A 20,625-nucleotide genomic window follows, 5' to 3' on the forward strand; every position below is an offset into this window, starting at 1 on the left:
GCTGGGATAACATTAAGCATCATCATGAAGTCAAAACTATTGATTACATGCTGTCATTAAAGCAAAAGGGTCACATACCAAGTACTATGAAATTCTGACATTCAAAATATTAATGAGAAAAATGCAAATTGGAAGCATTTTCTCTAGTGATCTCAGACTTCTAGACTCAACTGTACATAATGTAATAATAATATGACACATGAAAATGTGATATTGCACAAACCACCTTTAATCATAGTGAAATTAAAAACTTATAGAAAACTTCACTCTCTCCTACTGGAAATGCATGCAATGTTGGAATGGAAAGGCAGCAAAACAACAATGCACAAACAATCCAGACATTCACGATAAGGAAACACAGGCCAAGCGGTTTAGGAAATTGCATACACTTGGTTACTTCATTTGTTTAGTTTTTTGGATAGCTATCATGAAAAGACCAAATGTAAATGCCCTTCAAGACATATTCAAGACAGATAGGAGGTGGTTTGAGATGCATGCAAGTGTAAATGCATCTGGTTGTTCAGACCACATACGTAAACTTTACACCATTTATCAGCAAGGTAACTACGAGGAAAAACAGCAGGATAGGACTTGTTAGAAGGCCTGTGTGTGTGTCAACTCTGTCAGCAACTGTATAAACAAAATGCTCAGGTGTGCCAACCGTAAAACAGAGGTTTTACCTACTGATTAAAACGGCATACCATCTTTCCTACATCATTATCTGATATATAAAAACAATCTTACACATTTCTGATCTGACTTCCAAAATCATATATCCCTGCACAATTATGCTCACTAACAAACACAATGAATACTATTCCAGTTAATCACTCATCTACAATAATGCTATTCGAAGCTACATTTGAACTGATTACCTGTTGGCAATGTTCCAAACATTTACCAGACCTTGAAAGCCAGAATTTGCCTCAAAAATCAGGCTTGGCAATGAAGTCTGCTGCCAAGATATAGAGGAAAACACTTTACAAATTAAAGTGACACTGATTACCTCATTTGTCACCTGTGTACCTTTAAAAGCTCCCTGGACCCTGCAGAGCTTATTCCGATTAGGGTGGACATGACAGCAGTCGGTTTGTACATGAAGCCTGGTGTTCGGCTATCAGTATGCAATAATGATCAATGATCATACACCGATCAGCCACAACATTATAACCATCTGCCTAACATCGTGTAGGTCCCCCTCTTGCCGCCAAAACAGATCTGACCTGTCGAGGCACGGACTCTACAAGACTTCTGAAGGTGTCCTATGGTATCTGGCATCAAGACGTTAGCAGCAGATCCTTTAAGTCCTGTAAGTTGCGAGGTGGGGCCTCCATGGATCAGACTTGTTGGTCCAGCACATCCCATAGATGCTCAATCGGATTGAGATTGGGCAACACCTTGAAATCTTTGTCATGTTCCTCAAACCATTCCTGAACAGTTTTAGCAGTGTGGCAGGGTGCATTATCCTGCTGAAAGATGCCACTGCCATCATGAAGTGGTGTATGTGGTCTGCAACAATTTTTAGGTAGGTGGTACGTGCTAAAGTAGCATCCACATGAATGCCAGGACCTAAGGTTTCCCAACAGAACATTGCCCAGAGCATCACACTGCCTCCACCGTCCTGCCTTCTTCCCATGGTGCATCCTGCTGCCATCTCTTCCCCAGGTAAAGGACGAACACGCACCCGGACGTCCACATGATCTAAAAGAAAATGTGATTCATCTGACCAGGCCACCTTCTTCCATTGCTCCATGGTCCAGTTCTGATGCTCACGTGGCCATTGTAGGCACTTTTGGCAGTGGACAGGGGTCAGCATGGGCACTGTGACCGGTCTGCGGCTCAGAGCCCCATATGCAGCAAGCTGCTATGCACTGCATGTTCTGACAACATTCTATCATGGCCAGCATTTTTTATTTATTTTTTCCTCCCCCTTTTCTCCCCAATTTGGAATGCCCAATTCCCAATGCACTTCAAGTCCTCGCGGTGGCGTAGTGACTCACCTCAATCCAGGTGGCAAAGGACTAATCTCAGTTGCCTCCGTGTCTGAGACCGTCAACCCGTGCATCTAATCACGTGGCTTGTTGAGCACGTTACCACATAGTGCGTGTGGAGGCTTCACGCCATCCACCACGGCATCCACGCACAACTCACCACGCGCCCCACCAAGAGCGAACCACATTATAGTGACCATGAGGAGGTTACCCCATGTGACTCTACCCTCCCTAGCAACCGGGCCAATTTGGTTGCTTAGGAGACCTGGCTGGAGTCACTCAGCATGCCCTGGGATTTGAACTCGCTAACTTCAGGGGTGGTATATCATGGCCAGCATTATGTTTTTCAGCAATTTGTACTACAGTAGCTGTACTGTGGGATCGGACCAGACGGGCTAGCCTTCGCTCCCTATGCACATCAGTGAGCCGTCGGCACCCATGACCCTGTCGCCGGTTCACCGGTTGTCCTTCCTTGGACCACTTTTGGTAAGTACTAACCACTGCATACCAGGAACACCCCACAAGACCTGCCGTTTCGGAGATGCTCTGACCCAGTCGTCTAGCCATCACAATTTGTCCTTTGTCAAAGTCGCTCAGATCCTTAAGCTTGCCAATTTTTCCTGCTTCCAACACATGAAATTCAAGAACTGACTGTTCACTTGCTCCCTAATATATCCCACCCCTTGACAGGTGCTACTGTAATGAGATAATAAATGTTATTCACTTCACCTGTCAGTGGTTTTAATGTTGTGGCTGATCAGTGTAGACTTGTTGCATGCTTGCAATAAGTGTAACTGCAACTGGATTAAAGTGTTTTGAGAAAGAGAGAGAGAGATGCAAAAAAAAAGATTATTTAGATTACATTAGATCATGCTCCATAACTGCCAGCCTTGGTTTATTGCTTTCAAAACACATTTTATCAGTTTCAAAGATCGCACAAATTTCAAAGCACTTCTTTATGAGTTGTTTACTTCAAATCAGAATCTTGAAGGCACAGTTTACACAAAATGAAAATTCTGTAATTATTTACTCAATCTTGACAAGCACAAAGACATCTGACATGCACAAAAAATAAAATAAAATAAATGCAGACAAAAAAATATTTCACAGTGTAACAAATAAAACAGAACGCAGATGTTTTTGTCTTTTAAACTTGACACACTTAAAAACGCTTAAAACGTGACATTCTAAAACATGCATTTACGCTGAAAAAACAAGTTTCGGTACAATGGTTGAAGACATTCGTCTAGCGCATTTTACACAGAAAAATTATTGAAAACCAACTCAGATATATACAAAAATGCATTTGGTGTGAACGACCCCTTGAGGTAACAACTACACTTCCCCTTCTGTCACTCACTCGACGTTGTGTCAATGTAGTGACACTAGGGGTCGCTCTTGGGAGCCCCAAACACCTCTAATCTTTGAGAAAAGGCCAATGGGAATTGGCGAGTGGAATTTGCATGCCACTCCCCCGGACATACGGGTATAAAAGGAGTTGTCTCGCAACCACTCATTCAGATTTTTTCTTTGGAGCCAAGCGGTTGTGTGTCAGCGAGCTGAATTCCACTGCCGGTCCATTCACCTCAGAAAGAAGCGTATGCTGTTGACACTGAAAGAGCTGCACGTGGGTAGTCCTGATCCTGATGTGATGCAGGAGCTGTGCTCGGCGACCGACCTCGCCCTCTGGGCGATGAAGGTCACGGCGCGAGCACTCGGGCAGGCGATGTCCACCTTGGTGGTCCAGGAGTGCCACCTGTGGCTCAATCTGGTCGAGATGAGGGATGCCGACAAGGCATCCGCCAGATCGGCCTTTTCAGTGACACCATCGAGGAATTTGCCCAGCAGTTCTCGGCAGTGAAGAAGCAGACTGAGGCGATACAGCACATCTTGCCCCGGCGCGGGTCAAGATCCCGTACCCCGTCTGCTCGCCAAGGGTGTCCCCCTGTGGCTGCGAAAGACCAGTTGACACCGCCACAGCCCGAGCCCAGTCCTCGGCCCCATCGTAGAGCCCCCCGCAAGAAGCTGACGCCCCCCACCTCACAACCAGGCGCAAGGACCTGGAAGGCTCCTAAGCGCCCCTGACACGGACAACCCAGGGAGGGAGATGTCCGCTGCTACCATGGAGTTGGTATCCAGACTTGGGTTGATGCATATGAGACTGCTTCAGCACTGGCTTCAGACTCGAGTCCTCAGATGGGCATGGCGCCGTGGCACACATCACGTGGCTATCACGCCACTCTGCCGCCACTTATTCAGCCCTTGGACAGACCTTACATTTCTGTGGGCAGGAGTCCCCCTACAGCAATTGTCCAGATGCGTCATGGTCACAACGGACGCCTCCAAGTTGGGCTGGGGTGCCGTGTGAAATGAGCACGCAGCTGCTGGTTCCTGGACAGGACCACGGCTGTGTTGGCACATCAACTGCCTCAAATTGCTGGCTGTACTGCTCGACCTGCGGAGGCTATTGCCGTTGATCCGGGGCAAGCATGCGTTGGTCCGGTCAGACAACACAGCAACAGTAGCATATATAAATTGCCAAGGTGGCCTACGCTCTCATCGCATGTCGCAACTCGCCCACCATCTCCTCCTCTGGAGTCAGCAGCGGCTGAGGTCGCTGCGGGCCACTCATATCCCGGGCAGCCTTAACACCACAGCGGATGTGCTGTCGCAGCAGGCGATGCTCAGCGGAGAGTGGAGACTCCACCCCCAGGTGGTCCAGCTGATTTGGAGTCGATTCGGCAAAGCACATGTTTGGGGCTCCCAAGAGCGACCCCTAGTGTCACTACATCGACACAACCTCTCGTTCCCTCCATCAGGGAACGGAGGTTACAACAGTCCCGTGGTCAAACCTGAGTCACAAACGTATATACAAAATATTTTTTTTGTTGTTGAAAAAATCTAAATATAAAAATCATCAAAGAAGAAAAGTTCCACAAAGGATACGGTTTACAGTGTCAACCACAAACATGTTTCTCTCCACATGGTCCTCACTGAGAGCCCTCCAGAAGGGTCATATATTTGTCCCATTTCTTTCCATACACGTCAAGTCTGCCAAGTTGTTTATATGACATCTTTTCAAATTGCTGCCTCCCTACCCAATTCAGTGAACACACTTGAAATGAGGGAGTGCCTTTTGACGTCCATCCTTTTAAGAATAATCTGTCTGCTAATCATTACACTTGTTTGGACCCAGTTTTTTATATATTTGTCACCTACTTTAATAACCACCCTATTACCCAATATACAGTGCATAGTCTAGGACAGAATTAAATTTGAGTATCTAGAGCTTCACAGATAAAATTATGGACTCTTACCCAGAATTTTTGAATCTTAGCACAAAACCACAGAGCATGGACTATGTCTCCATCCTCCAAGAGACATCACCTGCAGGTAGGTGTGTCTTTTAAAACAAGTCTAAACAATCTAGAGGGAGTCCAGTAGAAATGATAACTACACTTTTTATAGTGTTGAACCAGCAGTTTTGTCTTTACTGCCACAGATACAATATTTACATACCTCTTGTGAAACAAAGAACTGTGTAACCTAGATAAAATGTTACAGGAAAAAGTTAAGCAAAGATACACAGTAATGTAGGCTAACAACACCTTTAATCAAGACTCCCCATGAACACAATATTTTTTTTTTGCTGATGACCCACTACTCATTTGTAAACATTTCAGCCTTTTTCTAAAAAGGTACAGTAGTTTGTCTTAAAATCTCAGTGTGTGAAAAACGATTTAAGATACAGACCCCCAGCATTAGCATGCAGTAAACTGTTCAAATAGTGGTGTAGCACAATAGGAAAGCTGTCATTAAGTGCAATAACGAGAATTTGGTCATTTTCTTTGGTCATTTAATTGTACTTAGCGGCTCTAATTACAGAACTGGAGTGAGCCAATGGTGGTGAGTGAAAAATGGAAACAAAAGAAGCAGTGACCTTTGAAGTATCCAAGCCTAGGCCACAAGCTAATTGGCCACCTAACACACCCAACACTATTGGCTGCGGTCTGCACAATTTCCTCATCTCTAGTACAATGTAGCAATTAAGACAATAACCTTGCCAGTCAGGAGATCTGAAAATATGTGGATGTGTTTCTCAAACTGTCCTATCAGTGACCAATGCAACAATCTGTGTCAGAGTTCTCACTAAAACATGTTCTGTCGCAAAGCAAAGCTTTTAAAGGTGAAGTGTTGTTCTAGTGGCCGCAAACAGAATAGCAAAAAAAAAAAAATGATTGTTTTCAAACAGGTATTCTTCCATTAGATGAAAAACAGACAAAGTGATGCCATTGGTTTAGCCAGTGTTGCTAAATTGGGCTAGTCAGGACTCGGGATACTAAACCAAACATAGCTAATTTAATTTTGCTTTTACAGTATCTCAGATTCTGATCTAAAGCTAATTCAGTCAGGGAGATCAACTGTGCATGACTGTCCGGAAAGTTTTTCTGGGTTAAATCAGGCTAAACAGATATTAGCACTAGCAAACACTCTTTTCATTGACTTTGCAAGGCGGTAGCGGGCCATAGGCATGAGGAAGCCCTGTGGGCCAAAGAAAGCCTCTTATTCATTACAATTAGTTGAAGATAAAGACAATATTGAGTCATGTGACACTAAGTGCAACAGCAAATTAAACTCTTACTTAAAAATAGCTTTTTTTAATGTATTTTTTCCTTCTTTTTTCAGGCAATAATCCTGCTAACATAGTACACTGTAGAGGTCCAAACTAATTTAGAATCTGCAAAAAGCAAAGGCTTCTTTACATGCCTTACAAAGTGTTGATTCATCCAGGGCCAGGATGGGATGTCGCTCCTATGGGTTTTGACCAGGTATTTCTGCCATATTTCCCAGAATACACTTCTGAAGTAGCCATGCAGCAGGAACAGACACAGTTTTCATGCTCTCACACAGAGAACTCTGTGTTTTAAACCATACAATCCCCAACTGACATGACAAACTCAAATACTGGGCATACCTCTCACAGCTTTTTATAAATATGCTGATTTAAAGAGCAAAGAGGTGAAAAATGAAGAATATGTCTATGTTGAAACTTCCAAAATCTGCAGGTACAATGATTTTGAGACCACCTCTAAATGACTAATATGACCAACAGTAATAGTATCTAAAAGCACAAAACAGCTGTGATATATCAATTATTGAGTTTTAAATCTTTCAAATGGTATATTGGTTGCAAAGATTACTTAATAATGTAACAGTAAATTGCACAGAAAAAAACACTACTGTACAACAACTGTAATTTTTAGGGAACATCAAATGTTAACAGGGCGTACAGCAACAAATAAAAAAATAGTATAACTTTACAATAAGGTTATATACAGTAACATTAGTTAACACAGTAGTTAACATGGACTAACAATAAACATACTTTTACAGCATTTATTAATAAAAAAAAAATAGTTGTATTTTAGAAAGTTGTATATTTTAACATTAGTTAATGCATAACATGAACTAACAATGAGCACTACAATATAAATTAATATGAATATGATAAATTAATATTAATGTATTATTATGAAATTATATTTAATATATTAACCTTTTAATGCATTTTATTAATACATTATTCCAGTAAATTGATATGAACATAAAGTTAATTAATAAAATTAAGCAAGTTTAATAAATGCTGTAAAAAATAGTTTATTGTTAGTTCATGATACCTAATGCAATTTCCAATTTTAACGTATAGAACTTTATTGTAAAGTGTTACCGAGAAAATGTTTCAGAATAGATTATATTGTCTCAAAAGCTGAAGGCCTATACGTATGTATACATATGATAATGCACTGTAATCTCTGTAGAAGAATGCCACCAAAGAGAAGCATGCTATTTTAGGATAAAAGCCATCACAGATGTGTGAACCACCTGACAAGCTCTGTCAGCATCGCTTTTAGTACAAAATAGTGAATCATTAAATTTACCTTGAAGAAGCAGGTAACACATAAAAAGTTCCATAACTAAGCTACAATAACACAAAATAAAACTACAGACTGAGGAGCAAAGGGACAATCAGTCATCAAGTCACCAAGTCCCTATAAAAAAAAAGACTTTGAAGTTAAAGCCATCTCAGTAATAAGTCAGATGAGGTGATGGGGGTAATAAGACGTCATTCACACCCCCATAAACAAACACTGTCTCGCAAAGGCAAACACACACCACAGACCTTAGCTGACCCTCTCCTTCCCAAAAGCAGTGCATTCAATATAACCTGTCAATCGGCTCATTGTGAGCCATTATTTACAACTTTAACTCATTTTGACCCTGCACATTCCACACTGCCTCAATAGTGACTTTTAAGCAGAGAATAAGAGAGCAATCACACATGACACATTGAAACTTTTGAAGAGATGTGCCGTGTCTTCTGGAAACAAAATACAAGGAAAGCATAGGGCCCAGATGGTCTTTCACCCACTTGTCTAAAATCCTGTGCTGACCAGCTGGCTTCAATAGATCACTGGAGCAGTGTGAAGTTCCCTGCTGTTTCAAATGCTCCACCATCATTCCTGTCCCAAAGAAACCCAAAATAACAGGACTCAATGACTACAGACCCGTCGCACTGACGTCTGTGGTCATGAAGTCATTTGAGAGACTGGTGTTGGCCCACCTCAAGGACATCACTGGACGCTTTCTAGATCCCCTTCAATTTGCTTATCAAGCAAACAGGTCTGTGGATGATGCAGTCAACATGGGATGCATCATTACCTACAACATCTTGACAGACCAGGGACATATGCAAGCATCCTTTTTGTGGACTTCAGTTCAGCTTTCAACACCATCATCCCAGCTATACTCCATACTAAATTACACCAACTCTCTATTCCCACATCTATCTGTCAGTGTATCACCAGCTTTCTGACAGACAGGCAGCAGCTAGTGAAACTGGGAGAATTCACTTCCAGCACCTGTACGAGCAGCACTGGTGCCCTCCAGGGATGTGTGCTCTCCCTACTACTCTTCCCCTGTACACAAATGACTGCACCGCCAAGGACCCCTCTGTCAAGCTCCTGAAGTTTGCAGATGACACAACTGTCATCGGCCTCATCCAAGATGACGATGAGTCTGTATACCGAGGGGAGGTTGAACAGCTGGCTCACTGGTGCAGTCAAAACAACCTGGAGCTGAACATGCTCAAAACAGTGGAGATGAAGTGAGCTAGATCACCCAGCCCACTTCCTTTTTGAACTGTTGCCTTCTGGATGGCACTACAGAGCACTGAGCACCAGAACCATCAGGCACAGGACATTTTTTCCCCCTCAGGCTATCCATCTCCTGAACACTTAAAACTGCCCCATTGAGTAATAATTATGTGCAATACACAGCTTAGTCTATTTATATTCATCCAACATATCCTAACTCTTCTGCCATACACACACACACACACACACACACACACACACATATATATATATATATATATATATATATATATATATATATATATATATATATATATATATATACACACACACACATAATGTGCAAAAGTCTTAGGCACATAAGATGTTTCACAAAAACATTTGTCTTAAGATGGTTATTTATATCTGCTACTTTAGTGTGTCAATAGGAAATATACATTTTATACTCCCAAACATTCCTTTTGCAAATAGAATAGAATAGAAGAACAGGGAGCCCTGCAACAGATAGCATGGGCCCCACTGAACATCGTGTCAGTATGAGATTATATAAAGAGACAGAAGTAATTGAGATATATAAATAAGCCTAAATAAATAAAAGAACTGTGGCAAATTCTCTAAGAAGCTTGGAACATCCTATCTGCCAACAACCAAGAAAAACTGTGTCCAGGTGTAAGTCGGAGAATTGGTGTTGTTTTGAAGGCAAAAGTGTTCACACCAAATATTGATTTAGCTCTTTTTCTGTTTACTAGACTTTATATGACATTTATTGATTAATGAAAACTATTTATGTCATTATTTTTTTAAGAAATCCTCACTTTGAAAGTTTTTCAAAAGTGACTAAAACTTTTGCACAGTACTGTATATATATATATATATATATATATATATATATATATATATATATATATATATATATATATATATATAAGTTTGTATAAATACACTGAAAGCTTCAGTCACTAAGACAAATTCCTTGTATGTGTAAGCATACTTGTCAATAAAGCTCGTTCTGATTCTGACTCTGAAACAAAGATAGAGGGTGTGGAAAAAAAAATACTGACAAACATTGTTACACAATTTCAGTCTGAAGGCACTGTAATTTCAACATTAACCATTTGTGAGCGAGTCATGTCAAAAGACGCCACTGGGTATGAGTAAGACTGAGAGCAATCTGTGAATGAAGAGAGCTCCTCTGGCTTTGCTTTAATTACAAGTTGAAAGAAGCCTTCATGACAGGAAGAGAGGGGAAAACCCAACCGCTTAAAAGTACATGGCTACACATGGCTTGTCTGTGTTATCCTGAGTTAGCCCACACGCAGAGAGATACCTTTGCCATTGCAGAAATACAGTACTTATACTTATACCAAAAGGACTTAAAAAAGTGAATTTTTCATAAAAGAATAGTTGACCCAAAAATGAAAATTCTCTCATCATTTTCTCACCCTTATGTTGTTCCAAACCCGCATGACTTTCTTTCTTCCATGGAAAACAAAAGGAGCCTCAGTCACCATTCACTTTCATGTTATGGACAAATTACACAATGACAGAGAATGGTGTAACGGGAGTCATCTTCTCTTGTGTTCCACAGAAGAATTAAAGTCTTACTGGTTTGGAACAACATGAGGGTAAATAATGACACATTTTTCATTTTAGGGTAAATTATCCCTTTAAATGGCTTTTACCAGTTAAGACAGCATTGTGCTAAAAGCAAGTCTTTCTAGCAAGTCAGTCCACTGTTGGCCATCTTTGGTTCGCTCTCGGGAGGCTTTTTCCAGTCACGCCAGTGCAGCTGCTATCTACTTCAATGGGGAAAGACCTAAATCTCAAAATCGGTTGGTCAAAATTACGATCAAAAAACATATTTCAAATCAGCAATAAAATGTGATAATATTGGAATCATAAATGGTGCTTCTTTACCTCATATTACACAGAAACACGCAATTTTCCTGGCATGTATAGCTAATGCGCATGCACGTTAGCGAGTTGATTGACAGGCAATGTCTGTATCTAAAAGGTGATTGGCTCTTTTACCTGTAAGGCAGGACTTCCTTTCTACATCCATTGACCGTTGGGCGCTAGAGCTTCTTGGTTGGGCGTTCCAATTTCTCCCATTCATTTAAATAGAAGTGGCCCATCTCTGCTAAATAGTCTCTGGCTAAAGTGACCACTAACCCACATACCATCATGCTCCATAAACAGATGGTCAACAGGTTGTCATGGAGACAAAACGTAAACACCGATCTTTCTCTTGGAGCGACAAAAAGCAAAGGGCAATGAATTGGATGCTGATGCAAAGGGCTGTTATCTGATATAAAAAATAACACACCACAAACTCATTTTTGTGGCATTTGTGAAAATCTCTCTTGTGTTCTCTGTCCACAAAACTTGGAGGTTTGAAAACTTCTACAGAACACTTTTTTTTATTTTTTTATAGGCCAGTTAATTCCTGCCCCATGCTAGTTTTATTTGTCATTAAATGAACTATACAAAACAAATGACTGCATACAGAGATCTCCAAAGCTTGACTGTAAACCCCTTTAAAGCTTTGACTTGCTCTCCTGTTCTCAGGTAGACAGATGTTGTTTTTCCTAACGATAAACACATAAAATACAGCTCAATTTAAACTTGATCCTAAGTTGATCTCCTATAAGTAGCTCTGACATACAGTACAATATATTCTACTATTATAATGAAATCAGCTTTACCTCAAAAGCTTCCTCATCCAGAATCCTGGTGCCGAAAACGGTTATGCCACTGGTGTCAATACCAGCATGGTCACTCCTGCCCAAAGGCTTGGTCAACTTCTTCTTACAGTCAACAACGATGGTCACGGTTTTCTTCTCAACACTGATGCCTACACGATGCCACCTGTGACAGGCAAAGAGAGTAGATGATTACAAACCCGTATGATTATCCGTGGAACACAAAAGAAGATGTTAGGCAGAATGTTAGCCTCAGTCACCATTCACTTTCATTGCATCTATTTTCCATTCAGTGAAAGTGAATGGTGACTGAGGCTGTCATTCAACCTGACATTTCTATTTGTGTTCCATAAACAGGTTTGGAACAGCATCGGATGAGTAAATTTTCATTTTTAGGTGAACTGTCCCTTTAAAAGCAGCCACTTAGACAATTTGCCTCCATTCTTTGAGATATAACATTCCAGGCCTGAGTGGACCACATTCCAGCCTTCAAACTTTGGCATTGTTTAACACTGGATTAAACTCATTAAACCCCAAACCAAATCCCCCCAGTGAGTTATTCGGCATGACAGACACCGTGAACATTGTAGAAAGTGTGTGTCAGGAAGGTGAGAGAGAGAAACTGAACTTTATAGTCAAAACATTGAGTTGGGGAAGGAAACTGTTGGTTAGGCTCTCAGTAAGAAGCCACAGTGAGATTTCAAAGGTATATCAATGGCACTGAGGAAGGTGATCAATTTCCTATAATCCACTTCATTAGAATGGAAAAACTCTATTCTGGCATGTGTGCTTAAAGTGTTTGGCAGTGTTTAACTGGGACAGGCTTTACTGTGTCTAGAAAGTTTGGATAATGTAACTGCTAAGGGAATAAAAAAGACACAATTTAGGATGGATTACATGAATTATTCATAGTTGTGTGATGGTGTAAAACCACAATGGCACATGTCATGCCTTTAAGTATCTAAAACATACTGAGAATATTCTAAAACTTTAATCACCTTATAAGATCTCTGGATTTGCCAAATGTAATGATGGAGTCACACTCAGAACAGAAATAACACTGTTCCCCTAAGCATATACAGCAGTATAATTTATCTTTCCATATCTCACGTATGTCAGCAACAGATTGTAGCCTTTTCTTATTGTAATACTGCATGCACTGTACAAAGTGGCAACCTGCAATTGTAATCTTAAAGGTGCACACGGTAATCTTTTCCCCATTAAAAAAGTTTTACTCCTAAAGAAATTAACTGTAATTTTGAAACATATGTATAATCATGACCACTCACATAAAATGAGGACTCATGGGTCATAACGGTAAATTTATAAAAGCTGTTTTATTCTATATGGAGAGGGTCCCCTCATGGGGGCAGCCATGTTAGTATCACATGACCAGCTGAATACTACTCCCTTAATCTCAGTAACCGTCTCGTTATTAGACAATTTCACTCTTGGATTAAATATCTATATCTCCTTGATCTAAACCTACACACTTTTATTAGGCTAATCAAATGCAGTTAGGTTTAATTAGTAATGTAAAATGATAATAATGACATAGAAAGTAAATAATAATAATACAAATAATTTGATATCACATGAATAAAATTTTCAGGTTATATGACAAAACATTTTTTACAGTGCATTTGCCATCCAGGTCACTCCATCTATTTGTTTTATATTGTACAGGGCATAAAAGTTGTATTAAGCTGGTGATAACTAATCTGTTTAGCTATAAAATGTATTCTTGTCACAGTAATTCTTCCTGCATGAGGGAGTTAGAATGGCAGAATTAGCCCAATCAAGGTGCATTTAATCTAAAATCCCTGATAGAAAAATAAGCTCTAAAATCCTACACAGAAACTATGACTTGTTTTGGAACAAAACACCTCACTGAACTGAAGGATTATGCTTGAGCTGACGACTGTCCTAAAGAATAACTCAAAAAGCTCATGACACAATTATACTTACAACTAAGCCTCTGAAGACCCAAGAAGACACTGCATGTCCATTTAATTACATTGTAAACTGTCAATATATTTCAGCGCGAAATGGGTTAGAAAATAAATACTGCCTCAGGGCAATAAGGAGTCAATTGCTAGAAACATCATAGTGAAACAGTTTAGAGATTCAAGAGATTCTTTGTAAGTGTTTATGCTTATACAATCACTTATGCAAGCTAATCAAATTTCTCCTCGCTTGGGTAAAAGCTTATAAGTGGAAACTTGACTAGATGACATAATCCAGGAGGTTAATTTCAGAGGTCAAACATATCCCCCAATGGATCCAACTTTCCATCTTTCTAAAATAACAGAACCCTGTAGGCTAATGGCTGAGGTCAGATCACCTGTGGCCCTGTCTGCTTCGCTTCATCAATCCAGAGTCACAGTGAGTTCTCCTCTGGCTTGCCTGCAAAATAAACAATATCTAACACCTTAACAGTCACTTGAATTTCTTATTTGTGTACGTGTGACCTCTTGTAAACTTATAACGGTCATTTCAGTAAGAAACCCAGTAATATACGTGTTTAAATGTGCCCAAAATGTGTCTGCCAGGAATGTCCAAAACACATATTTCAAAATCGACTAGTTGGTGAACTAAGCTGGCTAGGGGTACAACAATATAGGCTTGCAAGACATTACTTCCGGCTGTAATAGGCTGACGACTGACCTCTGTCTGACCCTCTCTGCAGTCAGTCTCTCTTTGTGAGGATGATCTAAACAGGGCTAAAAAAATGCTCGAAACTTAGTCTATGGCCATCAGGCCTAACTCACTTTCCATCAGCCAGGTTGAGGGAGCGGAACAGGGGATAATCCTCTGGGGCAGGCTTGCCCATCTGATCTTCATACAGGAAGACAGGGGAGCGGCCCACCTCAACACCTAGTTGCTGGATGCCTTGCTCATTGTAGATGGACAAAAGGAAGGACTGGATCCCGGCTTTGGGCTTGATGGTGGTTAGGATGGAAAAGTCCTCTGGGAACACACCATCTACAAAACACCACAGACAGGAAACAAGTTCACTGAGGGGCTCATTGTGTTTGACTTCTATCCAAACAGCTAATTGACAAGCATAATATTTTCTGGCTTTATTAAATTCCTCAAGGCAAGATGTTTTATTCATAGTATTCTTTGATTATTTTAGGAATCCCTTATTATCGCATGCATTATTTGGCCTGTATGTACAAACAATTAATAAGCTCAAAATGAGAGAAACATTTAAAGGTATAATTCACCAAAAAGTGAAAATGTTCAGCTCTGTAGGTCCTTACAATGCAAGTGAATGGTGATCAGACCTTTGTAGCTCCAAAAGTAATCCACATGACTCCACTGGTTAACTTGCATCACTTGCATTGTATGGACCTACAGAGCTGAGATATTCTTCTAAAAATCTCATTTGTGTTCAGCAGAAGAAAGAAAGTCATATACATATGGGATGGCATGAGGGTGAGTAAATGATGGGAGAATTTTAATTTTTAGGTGAACTATCACCTTTAAACAAGATTTGACTTTTGGGCAATTTATCAGACATAAGCCTTTGTTTCCAGTTAAAAAGGGGAGATGTAAGAAACTAAAAAAAAACAACAACAAAAAAACTAAACTAAAAAAATATATATATATTTATATATATATATACACACACACATATATATATATATATATATATATATATATGAGATTATCTAGGCTTAGCAAATATTAACAAGTCATAAACATGCATCTGCTTGCCACCATATAAAGAAACATCTGCAATAGTCACAACATTCTAATCACAATCCAATTACATTATACATCCCTAACGTATTGATGGTTTTAGAAGACTTGGAAAATAAAGTCATATGGACTAATTTTAAGTTGACTTTTGTCCTTTTTTGCAGTTTAAATGGCCACTGGTCACTGTTTGCTTTCCTTATATAGAAAAGAGCAACTTGGACATTCTGCGAAATTTCTTTTGTGTTCCACAAAAGAAAGAAAGTCATACTTGTTTGGAAAGGCATGAGGGTGAGTAAATTCTATTTAGGATGAAGTTTTTGTTAATTTCTTATGCAACTTGGCAGACAAGCCATGCTGTGGTCATAAGATTTCAGCCAAGTTCTCCTGCAGCTTAACAATACAAGAGTCTGAGTGAAACATGGCCCTGCACAATCAGGGAATGCATCTCCTGTCAAAAAACCTTGGCAACAGCAACAAAGGGCAGATTTAAATGCAGCTGAATGTAGGCTGGATATAGAGTGATGTTCATGGGTTTCAGCTTACCTGGGAAAAGCTGCTTGGTTGGGGCACTGATCTGGGCATTTTTGCCTACTTTGTAGGCAGTGTCTGGCTGTGATGCTCTTCGGTTCGTGCAAAATCCTGAAGTTTTCTGTACTCCTTCTGGGGCAGAGGGAAATTCTAATACTTTTAGGACATCCACAGGTTCTGCTGTATGGGGTAGAAAAGAAGGCTTTAATTAAGGAGAAATGCATTGTCAGAATGTTTCTAGCCTGAAAAGTCTAAAGCGTTTAGTAGCTGCATTTACTTGCTTCGGATTCTGATATTGAACGAGTTGAACCTTTAATCAATCGAGAATTGACTAATTAACAATTTTCTAATTTTATTCACTTTAGCTTATACAGAAATAAAAATGTAAGCAACTTTTCAAGACTCAGTAAAACTTATTTGGGACAATATACTGTACAGTACATACACTTGTAATATCATATAAGCACAAATCTACAATCAAATCTGAAAAAAGCTCATGCACTGGCCACATTTACTTTTTTGTATAAAATTATACAATTTAACCTTCAAACACTTAATAAAAACACAAAAGACTAAGGGAATAAGTGGCATACAGACTCAATCTGTTAGTAGATTTTGGAAATACAGCTGGTTTTATTTGACAGGACAAATCTCCATCAAAGATCACCAGAACAATGTACCCAAAGCTGGTCATATGTAACAGGTTGTGGTTGGTAAGTTTAATGAGAGCTGAAAGCTTTAGGGCTGCATAGTTTATCACACAAACCATTAGGAACCATGTGTAACCATGCAAGCTTAGCCCTAAATCTTATGACAACCAGAGAGAGAAAGTAACAAAATCATAATTCTAAACATTGTTTTCACAATAAGCAAAACAAAACGACAAGGTAACATTCTATTGTGAAACCTAAAAATGACAAAGAAAGGAAAGTTTGTGTCCAAAAATTGAAATTCGATAATCCGTTTAACTTGGCTTTATGACTGAAATTAAAAGATTGCTTTCCTTTCAATCATTCAGTTGAGAGAGCTTTGATCTCTCTTTAAGATTTGACCCTTGTAAAATGCCTGATTTTCCCCTTAACTCTCTAGAGAAGACACTTCAGCAACTGCTGGGCTAAGCAAACTTGAACAAGCTATTATATGGTTAACAAAGCATGAAGAAAGGTTCCGTTTGTTAATATTAGTTAACAACAAACATGATCTAACAATGAACGATTCTTTCACAGCATTAATTAATCTTGGTTAATATTAATTTCAACATATATTAATACATTTTAAGAATCAAAAATTGTACATGTTAACATTAAATTAATGCATCATGAACTAACATGAACTGACAATGAAAAATTTTATTTTTATAAAAACTAACAGATTAATAAATGCTGTAAAACATATATTTTTCATTGTTAATTCATGATACATAATGCATGAACTAATGTTAATGAATGGAACCTTATTGTAAAGTGTTACTAGATATTCTTAGTTCAGAGATTGATTAAGAGTTGACTGTATATTAACAAGGACACACTCAATGTCACTTTATTTGAAAACAAGCAATTAAAGGAATATTCTAAGTTCAATTCAAGTTCAGCTCAATCGACAGCATTTGTGGCATAATGTTGATTACAACAAAAATTAATTTTGAAAAAGAGAAAATCAAGGTTGCAGTGCAGCCTTAACTCACAGTGAAATCAGAAAGAATAGGTCAAATTTTCTTTAGCAAAAATCGGTATATGCTTATCGAAATTTAAAACACTGCCCCCAATGGCCAAAGCAGTAAGTGTTGTAGGGCGTATAGGCACATGTGAGCTCCATTTATGTCCAGGAGAGGTTGCCAAAAGTTAGTTGCGAAGTGAGGCAATGCTCTGCCGGTCGAGCCACGTGGGAAGGTAAACAAACGCACAGAAACCGATGCAAAAATGTCTGGTGGGAAATGTTGCATGTCAGAGTATACTGTCACCAAACCTAGGGTACCAGAACTTTTGGAAAAAGCATGCCTACTTCGTGTGTGATGATGTTGCGCAGTGAGGCAATTACTATGGAAGTGAATGGGGTCCATTTTTGGAGGGCTGAAAGGCAGAAATATGAAGCATATAATTTTATAAAAGCACTTTCATTAATTCTTGTTAAAACTCGTGAATTTTTTGAGCTGTAAAGTTGTTTTATATTATCATTTTTGCAGTCATGATAGAGTGATATTCAGAACAAGAGCAAACATTGAATAACTTATGTTTCAGACAAAAATTAGCCTGCTAGTTTGTGCGTTTCTTCTCCACCAGTGAAAAAAATTGGAAGTAGTGGTGTTTAGTTTCTGAACTAATCAGTGATTTTGAATAAATATTGCAAGTAAACAAATCATTTCTGTTCACTTCCATTGTTTCAGTGAAGAACGACTCGGTGTGAATGATTCAGTGATTCTATACTGTTCAGTTTCATGTAACATTACCATATTTACATCCTTTGAACAAAAAACATCTAAATTGAGGATAATAAAATAAATAAAAACTCTTGATTTTCTCCTTCTCAACATAAAATTAAGAGCAATTCAATACATTGTCAATTTGTTTATTATTTTTGGAGAAGTTTTCATTCATAAATGTACATTTTTAGGCAAGAATTCACTCCTCCCACTTTACTGGGCATCTATAACAATAAATCTCAAAAATGTCAGTGAATATTGTTGATGTATAACCAGAACTACCTGCTGTATAATGAATTAGAGCTGTACTTGTGTGTCTGTTTAGCCCTATAAAAGGGGACAAAGACAACCAAAAAAGATATGTTTATTAAAGATTTATTGAAAAAACATTAGTCCATCAGCCACTAGCATATGAATGGCACATGTACAGTATGGCTGCTGGGTGTTACCCAGAATCTACAAGGAAAAGTGCCACATGTGTCTGCAAGGAAGACTTCAGCGAATGGGCGTCTTTGGCATCTAACGCTTAAAAACAGTATGGTAAGCTCCACTTCCAACAATAGACCTTATTCATGCTAGCGCCATCATTGATTTTTAATGGGAATGACAATGATCGCTGTGAGGGATAGACGTGCAGTCTCTTCAATGGGCTATACTGCAGTTTAAAGTGTTTTTGGATCGTTCTGCAGACAAAACATTGATAAAATATCTGTTCAAGAACATTCAGTATACAAAGAACTCCAGACAACATGAGTTGTGGAAAATCAGATGTGATCTAGGAGCTTTATACCGATTTATACCATTTGTGCCATTGAAGAGACTGTAAATCTATCTCTCACAGCCTCATTGTAATTTCCATTAAAAATGATGGCACTAGCGTGAATAAGGTCTATAAATGCAAGCAACGCCAAAAACGGTTAGACTTATCTGGGAGGTTTAAAATGCTGTGATAAAGACGCTGGGGCATTCCCCATGCCTAAGAACACTTTTATTACCTCATTTAAATCTCTGAAAAGCGCAGCCAAGATTCCGTACTTCTGTTGGCTCTTTGTGTTGAGTGATCTGCATGCTCACAGAGATAACAGTCCTCCACTATCTCTCTTACAAGGCTCTCTGAAATTCTTCAGGTTGATCAATCACTGCAAATACATTTGTATGATGACTGCTAAAACTGACAGTTGTCCCAGGTCCAAGGCAAACAAAATTCCAATATAGCTGCAGTAGTTTAATGTCTCTCTGTCCCTTTCTTCTCACAACAAAAAATTAAAAAACCAAAATGTCATGTCCATCATGTCCAAGGTCCTGTAACTTGTAGAGCATTTTACGAGCAATGATAAGGTTTCAGTTTGATTCCCAGCAAGGTATTGACAGATACATTTTAGTAAAGGAATCTACCTAACGCATGTATAGATTTGGTAAGTAAAATTGTAATAAGCTAGATATTGTAGATATTGATCATGAGATAGATATGTTCCTTCCGTTTGTTCATGACACTGAAATCGACCCCATCCTGACGAATTACTGACAAGCACCATCCCCCATCAGGTATATTTGTCACGGTCCTGTCACTCTCTCAGTCTAGGTTTTTGTCTGACAGGACCGTGGCATCACCGTGCCATGTTTATCTCATGTTTCGTTATCTGTCTTTGTGTGAGCGCACGGTTTTGGTTGTATTCCCTGCTGTGCGTTCTTCGGTCTGTCTTGTTTCATGTTGGGAGCATGGTGTCTAGATCCTGACTTCCTGTCTGGTTCGGTTTCGGTCTGTGTCGTGCTTTATGTCTGTCAGTTATTGACGTGGGTGCATTGCACTTATGTCATCTTGGCAGCATGCACTCGCATCAACAGTATTTCTATCTCTCGAGAGCATGACGCGAGGCGCACCGGTGTTCTTGTGCCTGGGTCGTGAGCTGTCTTTCATGTTGTGCTGAGGTTCGGTCAGTGTGCAGCGCTAGTCAAGAAGCTTTACGGGCTACGGCATTGTCCCAGAATTGGGTGAGGATGTGGAGTTCCCCGAGGCAGCCAGGCTTGCCCTTAAATGGGAGGCGAACATCACAGGGACTTCCAATCCTCATCCCAAACCGAGGACGAGGGCAGCCCCCACACAGAGGTAGACGCCTCGGCCG

The 20,625-nt window shown here is 39.5% G+C and overlaps 1 protein-coding gene across 3 annotated transcripts in view; it reads right to left on the reverse strand.

Annotated features, from left to right (window-relative positions):
- Positions 1 to 20,625, reverse strand: part of LOC127434578 (collagen alpha-1(XI) chain-like) — a 114,577-nt gene that overhangs the window by 86,221 nt on the left and 7,731 nt on the right. For all 3 annotated transcript variants that reach the window (XM_051687397.1, XM_051687395.1, XM_051687396.1), the window contains exons 2-4: positions 16,099 to 16,263; positions 14,619 to 14,832; positions 11,851 to 12,013 (exon numbers count right to left, since the gene is read on the reverse strand). In XM_051687397.1, coding sequence (XP_051543357.1) covers positions 11,851 to 12,013; positions 14,619 to 14,832; positions 16,099 to 16,263 — 542 coding nt within the window. The remainder of the gene's footprint in view (positions 1 to 11,850; positions 12,014 to 14,618; positions 14,833 to 16,098; positions 16,264 to 20,625) is intronic.

Source organism: Myxocyprinus asiaticus, chromosome 44 (genome assembly GCF_019703515.2).
Source record: "Myxocyprinus asiaticus isolate MX2 ecotype Aquarium Trade chromosome 44, UBuf_Myxa_2, whole genome shotgun sequence".
In the NCBI taxonomy this organism is placed as follows: Eukaryota; Metazoa; Chordata; class Actinopteri; order Cypriniformes; family Catostomidae; genus Myxocyprinus; species Myxocyprinus asiaticus.